At 44.0% G+C, this 19,354-nt stretch overlaps 1 protein-coding gene across 1 annotated transcript in view; it reads right to left on the bottom strand.

The window, feature by feature from the left end:
* Positions 1-19,354, bottom strand: part of MMP21 (matrix metallopeptidase 21) — a 94,197-nt gene that overhangs the window by 14,985 nt on the left and 59,858 nt on the right. The window contains exons 4-5 of the mRNA XM_085606257.1: positions 15,771-15,912; positions 4,326-4,583 (exon numbers count right to left, since the gene is read on the bottom strand). Of these exons, the coding sequence (XP_085462383.1) occupies positions 4,326-4,583; positions 15,771-15,912 (400 nt within the window). The remainder of the gene's footprint in view (positions 1-4,325; positions 4,584-15,770; positions 15,913-19,354) is intronic.

The following is a 19,354-nucleotide window of genomic DNA, read 5'->3' as shown; positions in this document are numbered from 1 at the left end:
CACAAATTCACACATTAATATCTTACAAAGAATGGTTTTACCTCGATCTGTGCCTCAAAATTTTTATGTTAATTAATAAAGGGGTAGCATGGCGTATTATTGATGGATTACGTGGAGACTTGACATGGGGATTTCCTTGCATTGACAATGTCTAGGGATGGTCTGTGAATAAAAATCAGGCATTCACGAGACAGCAACTAGAATGTGACGCTCCTAAATGTGAGCTAGGTTTAACACTAAAGGAAAAGAAGATGGAGGCTAATGTGCATATTATTTCAACTGTGAGCTACAAAATAAATTGACTTAAAAGGGACATGGAAGGAGTATCAAGAGCCATGCACTGTGTAATTTAGCCTCTGCATTGGGATATAAACAGTATGCATTGTGCAGCTCTTTTACTTCCTCTGTTGGAGACTTTTACCCAAGACGCTCTCCTGAACCCACAGTCTTCCCATGATGCATATCGCCAGTTGACTTAACTGCCTTCAAAACAGATACTCTGCCTAGATTCCATATTCTTTTTAATCAGTCTTCTCTGCATTGTAGAAGAGTTTCCCCACTTTAAGGGGTCTTGTGAACTTTGACCCCTTTTCCGTCCTAGTGGGAGCTTCTATTCAATCAATCACCACTCTAGACCTCCATAGGGAGCACACTGTTCCTCTCATCATAGTACTCTTTCCTCTTTTTTTGTAGCTGTAGCTCTCTCAACTTCATCTCCTCATTTACTGATTCATCCACTTGAGCATTACTCCACTTCATCCAACCTGAGACTTTAGCGTCAGGTAACCTTCCCTTTAAAAGTTTGAAAGGATTCATGTCACCTGGTGAGGGGTCAACATAAACACCACAATTTGCTTCTTCAACTCATCTTTCTAGTGTAAGGTCAGCTGATTGCTTTCCTTGAAAGTTTTGTGGAGCCTTTTAACTACACCATTCGACTCCTCATGGTATAGAGTATATTTCATTTATCCTTCTGTGATCAAGCAAACTTTTTCCATATCACACTCATCTTCCTCGGCACCTACTAAGCTTTCTGGCTCTACCAGTCTTGAAAGAAAGTCTGCTGCCTTGTTGGTGACCTCAGGAATTTACTCCATCTTAAAGGTATGCTCTTGAAGATTGATCATCCATCTCTTAATTCTACTCGAGTCTACCTCCAACCCTTTCTTCGTAAAAACTTCCTGTAACAGCCTGTGATCCATTCGGACAAAACTTCTTCCCACATAAAAACTTCTAAACTTTTTGATGGCCCTAATGAACAGTAAGAGCCTCTTTCTGAAGTACGGCTTAGTTGAGCACAGCACTATAAAGGGGCCTTGAAGCAAAAGCAATTGTCACTTCACCGACATTGTTTTTTTGGATGAGATGCATGAGAACAGCACCTAATTCTTTTGTACTGAAATCTGTCACTACAATCACTACATGTCCTGGCACAAAAGCTTTGAGATTAGGAGCTTTTGCAGAACTACTTTTTACTTTCACAAACTCCTCATCACATCCTTCATCCATCTCACAAAAATAATTCTTTTTTCAACAAGTTGCTAATGTGGCCCGTATTTTCAGACAACCCCCTCAACAAATTTTCTGTAGAATTCCATACACATCCAAAAAGCATTTACAATGCAATGGTCTCGGCATTGTTAAAGTTAGAGCTATTGGCATTGCTCATGACATTATTTTTGTTTATGTTTTTGTTTTTAAAACATTTAAAGAAACGGCATTGTTATTTACAATGTCAATAGCTTAATCACTCTCAAATGCGAGACCTATTGCATTTGCACCCACACACAGAGCCACACACACAAAGCCACCCACACACACAGAGCCACTCACACAGAGCCACTCACATAGAGCAACCCACACACAAATAGAGCCACCCACAGAGCCACCTACACACACACACACACACACACGCAGTAGTCCCACTGACCTATTTACATTATGTGCACTTAATACAATACAATTAGTAGTTGATGTTAGGGCCGTTCCGGTGGGCAGTCACGGAGGTGAGAGAGCGGGAGTACAGCCACCGCTCTGTACCTTTGCAGACTCCTGTCTGCCGAGGATAAAAAAATCTACTTATTCCCGGGGCCTCCTGAGCAAGTCACACCTGCCTGCAAGTGCCTACGGTCTCGGGAGGAATCTTACCCTGAATGCAAATATGTTGTAATGCACACTTCGCCGAGGTATTTCACTGCGGGTGTTAAACAGAAGGGTAAACAAAACACTCATGCGGGAGCGCAGAACGTCTTCACACAACTGCTGTGTCCTTCACATGTTACAGAACAGGCGTGCGCTAAATGATTCTGAGCCCCTAAGCAAGTCAGCGTGATCGGTGCATTCTAGACTAATAACACCACTCGAAAACATGCCTAGAAGATAAGCTTCACGGCGCGATGTTAGTAAGTAGCTCCAGACACTGCACAATGGGAATGGTGGACGTGCCCATCGGCGGTGAGTGCTCTGCAGTTCTCCAGCGGCGCTTTAAAACTTTGCTCACTCCACGCCTGTGTGACACAGTCATAACAGCGCGACCACCCTCTTACCTCCCACAACATTGGCATCTCACGCTTACCTCTTTACACGTGTCCGGACGGCGTCCACTTCCATTCCTTTAAACCCATACACATACGTCTGGAAAGTGAAGTAAAATAAAAGCAGCACGTGCCCCGTGCACTTCCGGCGCTTCGTGCCTCCTCGGACTGGTCCAGCAGACACCTAGGTGCAGCCGCGGCCTCCCTGCTCGGCCCTCCCCCTGCTGACACCAGCTGACATCACGAGCTGCACCCTTGCCCCTCCCCGCCCTCTTCAGGAGATAAGGCTCCTGGCACATCAGGGCTCTTGCTCGGGATGTGTCACAAATCAAAGGGTGAGCTCGCGAGTGCGCCGAGCTCGCCTGAAGTGATGCCACTTTCACGTCACTGAAGTGAGCTCTCGGCTGCTGGCAGCTCAGTCTCTGCTCCATCCCTGCTGAGACATCTCAACAAATGAGGAGGAACCGGTTACACGGGAAGTGTAACCGTACACCGTCCGTGCCCTCACCTTCAGCACACTGCACTGCGAGGGCGAGCAAGGCCTCTGTGCAGCGCCGATCCATAATTTACAAGTCACAGAGGAGTTAGCCTACAATGTGGGCATTGACACGTGTGCTGACAGGCAGTCTGTCACTTGACACGGTCACTTCAGAGATCCCCGTACCGGGGCAGGCAACGCCGGCAGTCAAGCGCGCCCACTAGTAGGCGCTAGCATGGGGACAGGTAAGGACGAAAATGCGTGCCGGGGTGCCGCGACACCTCGACAAGGGAAGCCCCCCTTTACAGCCATAATAAATAGTATTTGATGTTAGGGCCGTTCCAGTGCGCAGTCACGGAGATGAGAGAGAGGGAGTACAGCCACCGCTCTGTACCTTTGCAGACTCCTGTCTGCCGAGGATAAAAAAAACGCTCCGTTCCCAGTCCCGCCGCGCACGAAATGGCCGAACCTTAGGATGTAAAAAAAAAAAAAAAAAAACACGCCCACCACGTGTGAAAGTGGCAGGGAGTACAAAAAAGAGAAATAATTGAAAAAACACGCCCCCGAATCCGAAAAGGATGGGGCTTGTTTGGAGAGACAAAGCTCTTCTCCAATGGCTGACCAGCATTTAAGAGGCCAGCCAATGGAGAAGAGGAGAGAAGAGGGGCGGGTTAAAGCCCCACTTCTCAAAGTCATTAAATCTCGCGAGCGAGACTGCGCAAGCGCAGCCTTCACTAGCCGAGACCTAAAAAGTACTGACTTTCTTCTTTACACTTTGGTAGAGTGAGTTTCAAAATGGTTTCCGCCAACTCCTTTTTAGGTCTTACTCCTGAGGCAGAAACTAAATGACAAAGGCAGCTTATTTCTACACAATCAAAAAAAACGTTCTCCGCTCTCAATGTCAATCCATGTTTTCTGAACTTATCAAGAACCATTCTTACCCTATCATTGAGCTCTTCCTTTGAATTCCCATAGACTAAAGCATCATCCTGATAACACAGAACTACATGAATGTCCTTCAACATGGACAAAATCTGGTCCAATTTGAATGCTTGGATTGACCTTTATGAGGAATTACTTGACAATTATAGTCCTCTCTGTCTGTTCCTACTGGCTCCCTAGTTTTCTTATGTATTAACGATCCAAATGTTAATATATTAAACTTAGACCTATTGGCTATGCCAATGCTTATTAATAAATATGTACCTCTGATGTCCTTGCCCCCTCCCTCTTCTTTGTCTGTCAGTGCTGTGAAGTGGCCTGAGGCATTACAAGCGCTATACAAAAAAAGCAACAAGACATCTTCTGCTTACCTTTGAAAAAGTAAGTGGCATCTTCTGTCCACGTCCAGACATGCACAAAAGCATCAATGCCTGCTGCCGGGATGCCATGCCATCCTAGGCTGACTGTGATGGGATCTCCATAGCGTGTTCGGTTTTTGCGATTCTCGTAGAGCCAGTACCAAGCGTTGCGGAAGAAGTAGGTGTTGTATCTCAAAACGAGTTCTCCATACTGATTCCTCTCTTTCCAAATCCAGTCAAACACTGCGTCAAAAGATCCTTCACATCTCCCTACAAAAATCACGAGACTTTTAAAAAAAAGTTTTACTGCGCAATGGGTAAAATTCACTTGCCATTTTATTGGCATTTTACTATGCTTTCATGATCTTAAATTTTTGTAAACTTAAAAAAAATAATGTTCACAATTCACAAAGATCTTTAATTACGCATGTTAACTAAGTTATGTCTAATTTTCTGCTAATGAAAGTGCATGTTAAATATCATGCATAATTGAACAATTTCCATATACACCTATTCTCTAACTCTTTCTCTTTATCAAGTATGAACTGCACAGCCTGCATAAGCACTGCCCGAGGAAACACGTGGAATTTATTTTAATTTCACCAGGCACTTCTTCATGTAGAAAAAATATGTTATAACAAGTATGACCCCTTCTTCACTTCCTGAATAAACTCGGCAGATAGGTGCATTCCCCCGAGAACGCTGAAAGCACTAGTATAAGAAGCGCAAATAAGGGTGGAATAAGCATCATACAGATGCCATACCAGTGCTTTAAATGGGCCGGTACTCACCGGTACTGAGTACCGGCACTTCCGATTTTTTCTGCATTCAGTACCGGCACTTCTCTGCAGCCAGGGAGAGTACCGGTACCCTGATCCACAGCACGGCAGGCGCAGGTTAGGTTTCTCCTCCAGGGCAGATTCCGCTCTGCTTCGGAGGAAAATTTACTTATGTGTAATGGGTTAATCTGTTTTCGTGCCACAAACGCATTTCTCGTGTGTTTTGATATGTGCTGCAACTGCTACAGAAGTCATTAGGTTCGATCATGTATTGCTCTTCGCCCCGCCCACTTGCCACGCCTCTATTCTAATGAGTACCTGCACTTATTTTTTCCCATTCAAAGCACTGGCCATAACATATTCAGGTTAGATTGATTTGAGTGTAAATCGCGTGCCCAGATAAGCATGGGGAGGGCATGTTCCAGATTGGCATCTTATTTTCCACTGCGCGTCCTTAGCCCTCCCTTGATAGGATTCACTTTTGCACACCCATTTTTAAATCACGTGAGAGACAAAGATGTACAAGGTGCATGTGTTCTAGACATAAAAATACACTTAGGTGCACGTCTTTAACTTTTGGGAAGCGTTCGCATGACATAGTAAAAATATTTTTTAATTGGCCCCTAGTGGGGGGGGGGGGCAGAAAGCACAAAGTACCACATTCCAACCTAGAAGTACTTTTGCTTTGGTAGTACACAGGTGTTTGCACACGATCTGTTGACAGCTTGAGTACCACTAAATTGGGTAGGCTAATTGGTACTGCTATTGACAGCGATTTGAAACAGAAGAAGTACGGTTTGAAGCGCTATATAAAACAAGGAATTAGTATTATTGTAACTGGGACTCACAGGCGCATAAGAAAGTCTCTTCCTGTCAGTGCGCATGAAACAGGGGCCATATTTACAAGCCCCTATCGCCACAGGAACGTCACTTTTTTAGATGTTCCTGTGGCCATAGGGGCTTTGCCTTATTTACAAGGCATTGTTAAGCCACTTAGGGGAATATTTTCAAGGAAAGTGACAGAGTGTGCATTAGCCTTCTTCGCTTAATGCTGCGCGACTCCACTTTGGAAACTCAGGGCTGAACCGTATTTACAACAATACGGTGCAAACCTGCGTTTCCCCCTGGGCTGGCACTAATTGCAGCTGCCTAGCGCCAACACAGGGTGCAAGGGTGCCTGTGTTAAGGGAATATTTATGTGCAAGAAGATGTCTCTCCTGCAGATCAAAAAGCTTAAATACCCCCGGATCTGTTGAGCTGAACCCTCACTCCCGAAAAAACAGCACCATGGTCCACGCGCTCAGCCAAAGCTTAGTGTGTTTAAATGCAATAATAACAGCCTTCAGCGCGTGCTGCCTGCAGTACTAAAATTGAGGCCTGCCACGCGCCAACGTTTCTCTTATTTAGAGTTATACGGGCATTCTGAACAATTTCGAATATTTCCGCCATCCTAACGGCAATGTAACGGTGTATTTCATGCTCCATTAAAACTAAACGAAACTCAAGGCATGGGTAATGCTGCCATTTATTGTTTCCAGGGTTGGTGTGAAGGTTGTAGGAAAGAAAGCGGTTTTAAAGAAAGCATTGATCAATTAATTATTATCTAATCCGTTCCACTTTTACAACAGAATTTTCACATTGGCGCTGGCGTTCTTCGCCATTTTGTGTGCAGAGGCGCATGCCCACTGTGCCCTGCGCTATTTTACATTGGATGGCTTCTGTGAACACTAGATCTGAATGGCGGGGGGAAGTCATAGAGCAGCAGTTCACATCACCAGCATGGACATAGAGAACGGAATGTCTGTGGGAGAAAAGCAAGGACATGCTTTATTTGAAGTCTATAACAAATATCCTTATGACAACCACGTATTCCTGGCCTCGGCGTTGATGACTCAAAATATATTACACGTTTGAAAAAGTTCATTATGACGGGGTCAAGGTACCCATCTAAAGATCAATTAATTCATCAGTAGACATGTATCCATCAAGCACATCTCTTCCAGCATACAGGAGTAAGGGTCATGACTCATGCCGCCCGCCCCCCTGTACCCCAGAGCCGCTCTCCTCTCACGGCCTCGCCAATGTCTCCTGAGTATAGCTAAATCTATACATAGTCCACAGATTCTGAAATCTGGCGCACATTCTTTTACTATTGCTCCCTCTGTATTTAATACAAAGTCTCAGCCTGCATTCACATTTTCAAGTTTCACAGACTCCTGTTGGCAGCTTGTAGGCTTACTCTGTGAGTAAGAGCAGGATGAGCCCACTGGCATCCTCAGTTCCACAGTTCTGTCACCCTCTTTGCTGCCTTCCTAGTGAGACCACCTCACCCTCACACCCACCATTTGTTGGCATCCTGTTAAGTCAGGCCTGCCACATCCGCCCCCTTCTCAAGATCAAGTAAGACAAAATTCCTTCCTTCCTCTGCTCAGGGGTCCCTGAAGGCTTTTGCTTGAATCACAGTGTGGGTGTAAGAATAACCAGTGATGAAGGATATGACCTTTTCCTACTAGTCCTGACTGATGTTGAGCAACTTACTGAATCATTTCTTTAGTCTACGGTAGTAGCCAGATACACTTGTGAATGCAATACGTTGCAAAGTTAGTGACGCCATCTCCAACAATCGAGAACGCTTGCTACTTTCCCATCCCTTCACTTTTGCTGCAATCCTCTTTCAGCACATTTAAGCCCTTAGAGACCAAAAAGATGTTCAGAATCCCCGTCAGGATCAGAGCACCTAATTGGCCGGTTCAAACGAGCTCTCTCACATAGATTAATTTTTTTGCCTTTCCTCGCTTTGGACATCACAAATATGATACATGCCTCTCCTCTGAATTGAGTCAACCACGGCCTTCTGAAATGTAAGATCATCCCCAGCATCTACCCCTTCAAAAACATAAATGAGAGGGCCCAAGGGTCCTGGTGAACTACTGATTTTGTTTTAGTCTACTCTACCCCAGAAAAACCTTGAAAAAGGGGGTCTTAAGACAGCTTCAAGAGTATGTCAAATGTAACCATTGTCTCCACAATCACAAGGCAAGGTTAAGTCTGGTATGAGGGGCAGCAGGGGAGCAAATCTACCTTGGTCGCCATCACAGAAATGGTCCTTCTTCCCTGAACGAGGACAAGAAAACAGCCATTGTACTTCTCACCTCTCAGTCACCGACGATACAGAGGACCACGAGCCAAAACGACAAAGGTCAGAATTTAAGTGTCTGAGTTTGTCGAGTCTGCTTTAGTATGAATCCAATTTTTTCTCTCTAACTCAAAGTATAAGAATATAGACTGGGTCAGTGGAGTTATCCTCTCACATTGTGCCATGATCCATATCCCACCAGTCTTCCTGATCAAGACTTCGGGCTAACATCTACGTGCCCACCGATGCTGCACACTCAGCCGTATCAGATAAAATTTAAAATGAAAGCCAACAACACCCAAATTCACTTCCAGCTGGAAAACAGATTTCGGTCTCTTGCAAGAAAACCAAATCGCCCAGAAGAGAGTGGCAGCAGTCAGAACCTTTCCTGCGTTTAGCCAGGTGGTTGAGTACCCTTAGCATTAAGGGAAATCACTTTAAGCATGAGGCTATTAGGGTCAGCCATTGATGGGTGGTGGAAGTGTATAAGGTCTGGTATTGTAGGTGGCCACAAGTTGTAGTACGGCCAGTGGGGGATCATGAATTTCACAGGGACAGGAAGGGACAGCAAGTGGTGGAGATAGAGCAAAGGATCATGGGAAGAGCAGTCGCTCTCCAGATGGGACAAGAAAGACTAAGAAGACGAGGTGTAGGGCTGTCGGTGTCACCTGCAAATACAATCAGTAAGCTATAACTAAGAGAAGCAAAAGGAGGGCACAAGCCCGCTGCTACAATTGTAGAACAAGATGCATACAGAAACAAACAGTAGGGCCCTGATAGGCCATGAATGTGGGTGAGAGAAAAATAGTGAACGATAAATGTAAGCCAGGAACATAAAGATCCTAGAATAACTCATCACACATGTGTTTTAAACCATCAACAAGTATGGTAGTATGGGTACAATCATTCACGGAAATATGGAGGAGTAAGTGGAGACTTTGTGAGGTGCCAAGGAGCATTAGAATGCAAAATGTGTTGAAGCGAACATACGCATTGGAGCTTTGCATAGTGATGAGTCGTAAAGGGAGAGCACCAGGTACAGTGAGGCCCAGCATAGGTGATGGGGGGAAATTATAAGAGTTACGTGCCTGACCTATTTTGGCAGTTAGGGTGTAGGGAAGCAAATTACGGCGGAGTGGGACACGCTTCGGAATGTAGGGGATGTAATAATAGCAGAACCTGTTGCAGGGGGTGATTATAAGAGCTTGGAACAGGTCCAAACCAGATAGCCTGCAAAGATATAGATCATGTGAAAGCTACCTATACCCATCATGGGCACTTTGTTGTGTCGGTTGAATGGGAACCGGGGTGATCGGTAGTGTGTATTTGCTGCGTAAAGGTCAATAAGAACATGGTACGGCAGAGCGGGGTATGCAGTGGTTGTAGTGCGTGGGTCATGTGTGAACTGTATGGGGGTTAAGTGTGGTCATATGTAGTATGTAGGAGTCTGTGAGAAAGGTGAGACCTGAAAGGCAAAACAGTCAAAGCATTATAGGCGATATAAACATTGAGGTGTTCTAGGGTGACATGTCAGATTATGTGATCACATAAACCAGTATTTGGAGACACAAAACATCGTTAAAAAACTGCAAAGGATTGAGCAAATGGAAAACGCATCAAATGGCCTCATCCAAGACCACTCATGAGAGTCTTCCATGGGAGGCTCGATAGTGTTATTCAGGAACGCTAGTCGATCAATGGGGTCAGAGAACACGTGAGTCTTGCCTTAATAAACTATCTTGCACTTGGGGGGGCCAATGAAGAAGTATTGGATCGCTCTGTATAAAAGTGGTCATTTGAGTGCTAGAAACCCTTTCCTCCTGATAACCGTGTCTCTGGCATAATCATGGGAAATGTTGAGCTTTCCATATGTGACAGAATGAGTTCTGTATGCTGGTAGTACAAGGGTCGAAAAATCAGAGCTCATGGTGTGGAAATGTTTTTAGGTGTGTAGGAGGGTACTCTATGGGCATGTGCAATTGCTGAAAGTAATACCCAGGGTCGATGGAATCCATGTTTCAAGAAAGGCGATCGCTGAGGGTGCTTTGTCTTCCAGATCATCCATAAGGTCAAAAATTCTGAGGTTACCCCTCCTATTGCGATCCCCCGATTTGGTTAGTTTCCACTTCAGTGCCGAGATGGAATAGTCGTTCTTGAGGAGATGGTTAGTTTGGGCTGTCGGGCAGTATTTGGCCATGCTTATATGATTTTCAGCATTCGATACTCTCAAGTTAAGTTCTTTAAGGTCCCTCCTGATCGCAGCGACTTCAGTTTGCAACATATCAGTGGTGCTTTGGGCAATGTCCTGGACGTTGTTCTTGAGTATCATTTCGAGGGTGGACTGGATCTTTTGTTCCTCTTTGATGGGAGAGTCAGGGTTCAGAGCTTCTTGGTTTGACTGCTTAAATCTGGGCTTAGGTTCTTTGTCTTAGAGTGATCTGTGACCCGCCATTTTTACAGAGTGTTCGGCGATTCTCATAGGGCAAAGAGGAAGTCGTTAAGGCCCTTCGTAAGTGTGATTTGTACCAGCTGGTGACAGCCTGTAAGAAGTTGGGGTGCAAATAATCAGTCACAAAGAAGATTCCAGCAAAATGAGGGATTAGAAAGCACCAGGTGAAGATCTCAGAAGCCGCCCTAACTTCAGAGGCAGATTACTGAAAAAAATAGCGTCAGAGTCCAAATGTAATCAGGGGAGGAAACCCACAGAAGGGTGGGTGGCCAGACAGTGCCAGGTGGGGACCTCGGATCCAGACTCAGACGCAGAGCGTTTAAAACATGCTTATAATAATACTGTTAATGTCCGCATCACAGATATCTTTCACTACCTCTGGCACCCTAAGCAAGTGAAATATTGCAGATCCTCATGCACCTCAGGTGTGTTAGAGATAAGACTATGCCACTTGGGATGGGCCGCGAGGGCCGGTCTCAGGAATGGGCCACAGGGACTGAAGGAAGGGATTGATGAGCGCGTTGAGGTATGAAGAGAGAAAGGCTCACTGGATCAGTTCAGTATTCTGGTGTGCACAATATGTTCATTGAGGCATCTGTCTCCTGAGGTTCACATGCAGATGGGCTGTATGTTAGGCTGCATGGGCTGCAAGGCCACCAGGTAGATTGGCCAATCAGGTGCATGCTGAGACGCAGTGCAGGGAGAGGGGCTCATCAAGCGGGTGCGAGGTACGAGGTCCCGGCTGCACAATGCTCCTCAGTAGGGTTGCCCCTACATAATTCAGCCCTGATTCCCACAACTGCTGGTCAGGAAGTTGCACAGGGCTGACGATAACCGCTTGTGTAGCAGCGGGCTCAGCCTAAGCTTGAGAAGCGAGCTGCCATCTTGCGTGGACGGTAACCACGCCCCACCTCCTTGGATCAGATCCTAATCTCAAAGCTCACATTCCATCTATGGCTAAGTGTGCCAGATTTCACTTCGACAAACTCAATACTTAAAACATATTGTCTTCCCCCATGAAACTGGCACTAGAGGCCACGGTAACCTTCCCTCTTCAAGGGCCTACCAGAAAATAGACCCATCTCACTCAGAGTGGTTTTACATGCTGCTGCCAAGTTTTTCAAAAAACATCTAAGCACAGGACCACAGTACCTCTTCGCTCGACTTCCCCGTCTCACTCCTAACAACATGAAGTAGCCCTGCCCGAGAAAGCAACCCTATCAAAGATAGGTAAAAGTAAAACACACAGAGTATTTCTTTTATTTGTATCACAAAACCCAGACCTTCCCTATATCCTCCTAACGCTCTCTATTGACATCCTGCTTCATCCAAGTCCATTAGACAGGGGCGTAATATAAGGTTTTTTTTGTGACATAAATTCTTATATGAAATCAATAAATTATCTTCCATTCTATCAATACAACATAGCTGGTACACAGAGTGTGTATACATTTCTATATTTACACAGCATACAAGTTCACATTTGGTATACCTATCCAATAATTACTGAGGTTTACTCTGCATCCTCAAACCACTTCTTTAGTCGTCTCTCAGTGCAGTTAGTCTCTGCCTTGGTACCATTCCCAAGGGAGGCCCTTTCTGTTCCTCCCAACTCATAGTCATTCTTCCAGCTACATCAGATTTTTTCAAATTTTCTTGGGCACCCTTTCCCTTCATAAACCACACTCTCAACTTCCATATCACATATCCATCTGCCATTTTTGTTTTATCAGTACTTGCTTGGCTCCCCATTCCCTGGCAATATATCTCTTGGCTACAAGAAAAGCTAACACACAGAACGTCATCTTAGCCTTAGGAAAATCTACGGCATTAGGGATTTACAGTAGGGCAAATTGTGGGGTATATGGTATTTCATAATCTAGGATCATTGCTAATTTAAAATTAATTTCTCTCTAGTAACTTTGGATCTTGTCACATCCCCATATTGTGTGTAAGTATGTGCCCTCTTTTAAGTCCCATTTTAGGCCTATGGGGGTTTGGTCTCTCCAATTTTGTGTAACCTGCTCTTGATACAATAGACGGCATGCAGAATTTTACATTAAATTAGCCTCAATCTCACTTTTATGGCCACATCTCTAAGACGCATAGGCACCACCTCCCAGTCTATGTCTTCCATCGGCCTCAGTCCCTCTCCTAACCTTTAACTTCTCGAGGCAGCCCAATTTGTTCTTAATTATAGTTTTGTATACTAGCAATATTGTTTTTTCTATTTAGTTCCTCCATTAGTATCCTACTTTTCAGCATGGTCTGGTATGTCCTTCCAGTCCCAGAGGTACATGTATTTGTATAATTTAGTTTGTGATCATTCGTATCCTTCTTGTAACTTTAATAGTGGTTTGATCCCGTCTCTATCAAGTAAGTTGCCCACCTTGGATATTCCTAAAAGATCCCAATATTGACAGCTGTCAAGTGCACCTAGTTCTTTCAGTAACTCCCGCTCCACAGTGGAGTTGTTTTTATGATCTTTGCTTCTCACCTAACTCTTTTCTTTCCCTGTACCATACGCACAGTACAGTTTGGGACGCCATCAGTTCTTTTCTACCCGATCTCCCATATATGAATGGAAGTACATGAGCATTTCCATTCGCTCTCTTGCGTGAGGTAAGGTTATTTTGCTTTATTTAAAATATATAATGCTGTATTTGTACTTAGTAAACTCAAAAACACTTCAGCGAGTGTGAGATTTTGGTGCAGCGGTGGCAAGTTTTGTTCTTCCCGCTCAGGTGCTGGTGGGGAGCAGGATGGCAGGGTAACCGGAAGTGCGTATATAACCTTCTTTTGCAGGGTATGCAGAGACTCTCTCGGTGCTCTTGTAAAAGGGTGCACAGGGAACAAAGGTACACACCCAGGGTTGCTCTAATCTGTTTCTCAATCTCACGCGATGAGATTCAGTTTCTATGGCAACCATATATAATTATGTGCAAGGTGAACAATTTCAAGACATGCTTAAGCACGGAAAACTAGTCCATTGGCTTGAATCAATGCCTCATGTTTCAGATGGAGGATTTTATGTAAAATATAATATGCAAACAACAATAGAGTTGTCATGCCATGATGTTTCGAAAAAATATATTGTTAAAAGAATCGAAATACATTGATAAGTCCAAATTTCTGGGATATTTGGATAAAAGATACTCATTAGAGACATTTGAAGATTAATTTCAGCAAATTCCAAAAGTGAATTCTTTACTATCCAGCAAGGCATCTGCTTCTTTTTTAGCCTCAGGTGAAGCGCTATCATTAGAACCTGTTGACAAACATAAAATAAAATAAAAGTTCTCTAAAGACTTCTTACGCTTCATCTAATTTGACCATCACAACATAGGTTCACACCAGAACATGGGCTTCTATGGGAACTCACAAGGGTATATTATCAAGTCCATTATCGCCGCTTTAGCAGCAGTTTCCTGCCGCTAAAGCGGTGATAATGTTATCGCCGTTCCTTGATAATATGGCCCATGGTCTTATACAGGCGTATGAGGCTGGAACCTTACTAAAAAATGTCCAGGCTTTTTACGAATATCACCGGGAAGGTGGTGATTTTAGTTCTATTCCTGGAAATATTAATTGCTAGCAAACCTTCCTGTCACACACAACCTTTGATTACTGTCCTCTGCTATGGCTGCTGGAGCTTCAAAGGCAGGGACAAGACTGACGTGACAAAAGCTATAGAAGATGGATGAAGGTCAAAGAGCTTTCATTCATCACCCACCTTTTTTTGCTGGGTCAGAATTAAACGAACTGGGGCAAGAAACAGATAAGGTGAAAAAAAATCCCCAACCAGTCAGGTGAGCATCTTTGAAATAAATGTTTATACAAAAACATGCATTGCAGGGAGTACATCAAGCATGTTCCTTTGAAGGCCAAACCCTAGGCTGGTGGTGTGCTGGCTGGCCACAAAATCCCAGTTCCACTGCACCCTCAAAAAGCATGACGAGGAGTGCTTGGAGTTGGGGGAAGGATCATGAACTTCTCTATGTAATGGAAGGAAGTATCTAATACAAGACAGAAGGGTTCTTTCTGGTATCCAAAATGGCGATTTTCTGGAGTTCACAGAACTTCCTCCAGAACGCTCCCAATTACCTTCTCAATGGTTTCCCTCACTATCACCCTCCAACAGTGGCCCTCACCTCTCCATAACCCCTTTCTCACATGCATTTCATTTATTTTATAGTGCTACTCACACCAGTGTAGGGTGTCAGAGCACTTAACATCTCACACACACATACACGCACACATTATACAGAGACAAAACATCATATATGTGTAAATCTGTCTAAAGGAAATGTTACATAAGACAGTGAGCGTTAGAAAGTGTAGTAATCATGTCATCCATATGAGTAGGGAGTACATTTTAAAGAGTGTTTTGTCTGTAGAAGCACAAACTCTGGATTTAAAACGTACCACAGTGGTTAAGGGTTTGTTTTGCTAAAAAGAATGTATTTCTACCCAAACTAACCCTTTTTAGCAACATTAGGATAATGAAAGACTGGGGAAAAACATATGGTTCCAACACTATTCCTTGTAGTTTGCATGCAGCTCTTTAATGACTGTTCATAGGTTACTCTGCTATATTTGGATTATAGTTTATGAACTGCAAGTAACAAAAGTATCTCTGTGACAAAAGCAGTAACTCATCCACTATCCACATAAATACTGTTCTGTGATTTGCATGGTACACGTTCTTTGCAGCAAGCATATTTAGTGTCTGTGGTCCTTTATGAGGGATCAGAACTGCCACTAGACATAACTCGATCTCTCTCCAGCAGGAACATTAATCACCGGCGTTACCTTGACTTTTTTATTGTTGCCTGAAAACCGTCTGATACTCAAGGAACTCTGCAGCCCGTGCTTATAAACCCATGTAGGTTATTTCTAAACACGGTGTCTCACAAGGTCAATGGTTGCACCACCCTAGCGCTGGCGCTGGCGCTGGCCCTGGCCCTGAGCCATCTTGCAATTCCCCTTATGGGCTTTGAAGGACGGCCCCTCCATGCTTGACTGTAAAACCTGTGAGAATCGAAGACCTTTGAACAAGATATTCTGACCTGGCCCTACAGCACTCTTCTTACCATATAACGTCTGAATTGCCTTTCTGTCGGTCCAGTCCAGTTCAAAGCCGGCTTCTTGGGGGATGTAGTTGGGCTGCATTATTGATCCGGTCTGGTAGATGTGGGACAGGCCAAGCACGTGCCCAATTTCATGGACTGCCACCTGCAGAGAGACAGACAACACAAGAATTGATTTTTAGTCATCAAGATTTTAGGTTGACTTTTTTCACTCACCAGAAACATCTAGGCGTCAATAACATGTAAAAAAAAAACTGTGTATGGCTCCATCTGTGCCTGCACTCACGTGGGACCTTTCCTCAAACTATGAAAGGTTGATCAGGTTGTCCATAGGAAATCATCCTAACCCCAGCCCTGGTTTGTTTCCTTGTCTGCAATGTTGTGCAGCAGCTAGCTAGGATGAAACATTTGGCCTTTACTTAAAATAAGGTGGTAACTTCTAAAATTCGGCAGAATGGAAATTACAAGGTGGAAATGACTGCCTCGGTGTAGTTATGCTGAGCAGTAGTAACCCAGCATTGGTATAGTTAGGTCTGAGTAGAACCCCCCTGTAAGTGGTAAGATCTGCGATAATTCCACCGTGTTTAAGGTTGATGAATAACACCTGAAACTGCCAGAAATAACATAATTAACACCACCGAAAAACAGGGGTTAAAAACTTGCGACCCACAATAAAACCACCAGTCCAGGCTCAAAACACTTGAGCTGTGCCGCCGTCAGCAACGACTGATGTCGCCCGTACAGCCTCTGCGCGTTTGTTCTCTTCAAATAATGTTGTGAGCGGTGATTGCAGATTGCACGTGACTGCACCAATTTTTGACAATATTCGGCCATAAAGCACTGACTTAATGCAATTCAGTGGGTGCCGGGGTTACATGCTACAATGTGTGCAAAAACCAAAACCTCCTTGTTAATGGTACATACAGATTTCTCATATGTTTATTATTATTTTTAATTTTATTTACCTAGGGCAAGAAAAGTCAAGGTCCAAGAGGCTCGGAATGTCAAGTATCAACTCCTGGCTTCTGTGTGAATGAGAGCCTCTGGAACTGAGGGTCCCCCAAACTGACAGGTATACAGCCAACACGTGAGGATTACAACCCTGGTTCTCTCATCAGGTGTGTGAGGACTGTATGAATCTTCAGCAGGATCAGCGGCCATAATTGCTGATTTCAGGGGTTGGTGGCTCAAAGCCTTACATTTATTGTCTCTGGTACATGGAAAGGGAGATCTCTGAAGGAGGCTCCGCATTACGCCAACGAGGAACATCTACACCATTCCTCATAATGAAAATAAACAAACTGTAATGATTGGGGCGGTGAGTTCTTTCTCCACAGGCGTACAATCACAACAACTGGGCAACTATATTGGACAGCGGGGCGATCCTAGCCTGGCCAGCTTAACCCAGGGTGAACTCCTATTCCTAAACATGAGAAATTGCATTAATTATAATATTTCAGCTGCAGAAAGCCAAATAGAAAAGGTGCCTTTTTAAAGCTGAGTAAACAGAGGTCTACGTACTGGATCAGAAGGTGGATAATAAGAAAATGCATAGAAGAAAGAGGATGAAGAAATTTCAAAGCACGGCACATCTAAGGACTGTGCTATGCCGACAACCTTGAAAATGATGTGGACAACTTGAAAATTCAGCAAAGGCGGCAAGAATTAAAATACTTGGTGATTCATGTGCACAACGGGTGGCAGTTTCTAAAAGGTGTTGGTTGGGAATTTAGGGTCCGAGGCCACAGAAGACTAGGTGGCGATCAGCCATGAGTGGGAAGCAGCACTGACCGGATTTTGGTACAGTTGGGCGTTGTCTACAGTGAAGATGAAGTGCATTTGAAGTGTAATATTTAGAATACAAAGTTATTTAACCTGGGGTTCCATTGTGGCAGGAGTAACAAGGGAGCAAGGAATGCAGAGGAAATCAAACAGAATAAATCCTGCACAGGGAGTAGTCATCTACTTATAAACCTTTGCAAGAAGGCTTGTGCCTAAAAAGCTTTTGTGATCACTACATATGTTCCAGGGATTTTGTTTGGAAGAAGAGGTTCATGATGGTTCTGGAGTATGCAAGTTCCTTTATATCAAGTGCAACCTTTTGACAGACCCAATTTTAGTTAATCTGTGAGATCATTCCGGGCTTGGATGGAAGAACTACTGAAGTTTCAAAGTGCTGTGTTTTCAAAGGATCGTTAGGGGCGTGCACAGTTTGACTAGCCAGAGTTTCCTATACTAGTCAGTAGCTATAGAGTTATACTAGCATTGCTCTCGTGAAGGTCGTTAAATATAGGGGTATTATCATAAATTTTAAATGTGGCACTATCATTATAGATTTGGAGAATTTGTCCCACAGTACATTCTAGTGTCTGCCTGAGGATTTAAGTGTCACGGATCTGACCGCATGCTCAGACTTCAAGCTATATTTTCATAACAACCATTTAAAATCAGCTCTACCATTTTGTATTGCATAAACCGGTCAATTGACATGAACGTTAAGCATGGTTATTCATGGTGCAGTTGTGTCATATTGATGTAGAGGTAATGTCGCCACATATTTCCAATAAAATCACAACTCATAACTGCCCATGTAGACACTGGTATAAAGAAATTAGATCACAGCACTGTTCGGTTGAGTCATGTCCATTCCCACTTGATGCTCGGATAACCGTAATGATCTGCTGCCTACAATGCCTTTTACCTCAAACGGCTATATTACCTTAGGGAAAATCTTGCCATCTCTGGTGAAGCCTGGAATATAAGGAGCAAGTGTTGACTCGTCCTGGAAATTCCACACACCATCAGGACCATCATTCTCAAACCGATCTTCACATGTTTCATCCAGAGAACATGGGATCTCTTTCCTAAGTAAATCCACCTGGTTCCCAAACTATAAGGCTTCTGTAAATTTGTTGAGACTCAACAGGCTTCTACCTGTTTAATGATCCCATAACGTTCTATCCTGCCCAACTTATATCATTCCTCTTCTTACTAGACCTGCAGAACTGTTACCTCTCCTATTGTGCAGTTACGGGTTTTCACATTCAGGGCCGAATTTGCTTATTTATAGTTAGAATGAGGGGCAGGGTGGAAGTCCCATCCCTGTACTAAGAGTGCATCAACGTCAATAGCACTCAGTGCAGCAAACAGGACATACACCACTTTTTGGCTGTTGTCACAAATCCACCAAACTCTACATAAGCCCTTGATTTGATCCAAAGTGCCCTAGTGATGACATACTTGCTGAAAAATATTGTTAATAAATAAATGACCATAAAAACTGCTCAGAGCTAGTCACCTCTTCACTACTTTACAAACGTTCACATATGGGCACTGGGATGCGTCCCGAGTAATCCCTGGCTGCTGAGATTAATTTAAGCATTCCATCCATCACTTCTTTTTGTATACCTCAGTGTGACACCCTAAGTGGGATTAGTATTCCTAGATTTGGGTCGCATGCACACTGTGCCACTGGAACCAAGCTATACCTTGCTGATGAGCCATAAAAAGGGCGAAACCGGTCCTGGGTTGCTTATTTTCCGGTTCAGGGAGGGCATGGATGGCAGTTCGGATGGACTGTTCCCATA

The sequence above is a fragment of the Triturus cristatus genome, chromosome 1_2, assembly GCF_964204655.1.
Source record: "Triturus cristatus chromosome 1_2, aTriCri1.1, whole genome shotgun sequence".
Lineage (NCBI taxonomy): Eukaryota > Metazoa > Chordata > Amphibia > Caudata > Salamandridae > Triturus > Triturus cristatus.
This window is presented reverse-complemented; position numbering and strand designations above follow the sequence as displayed.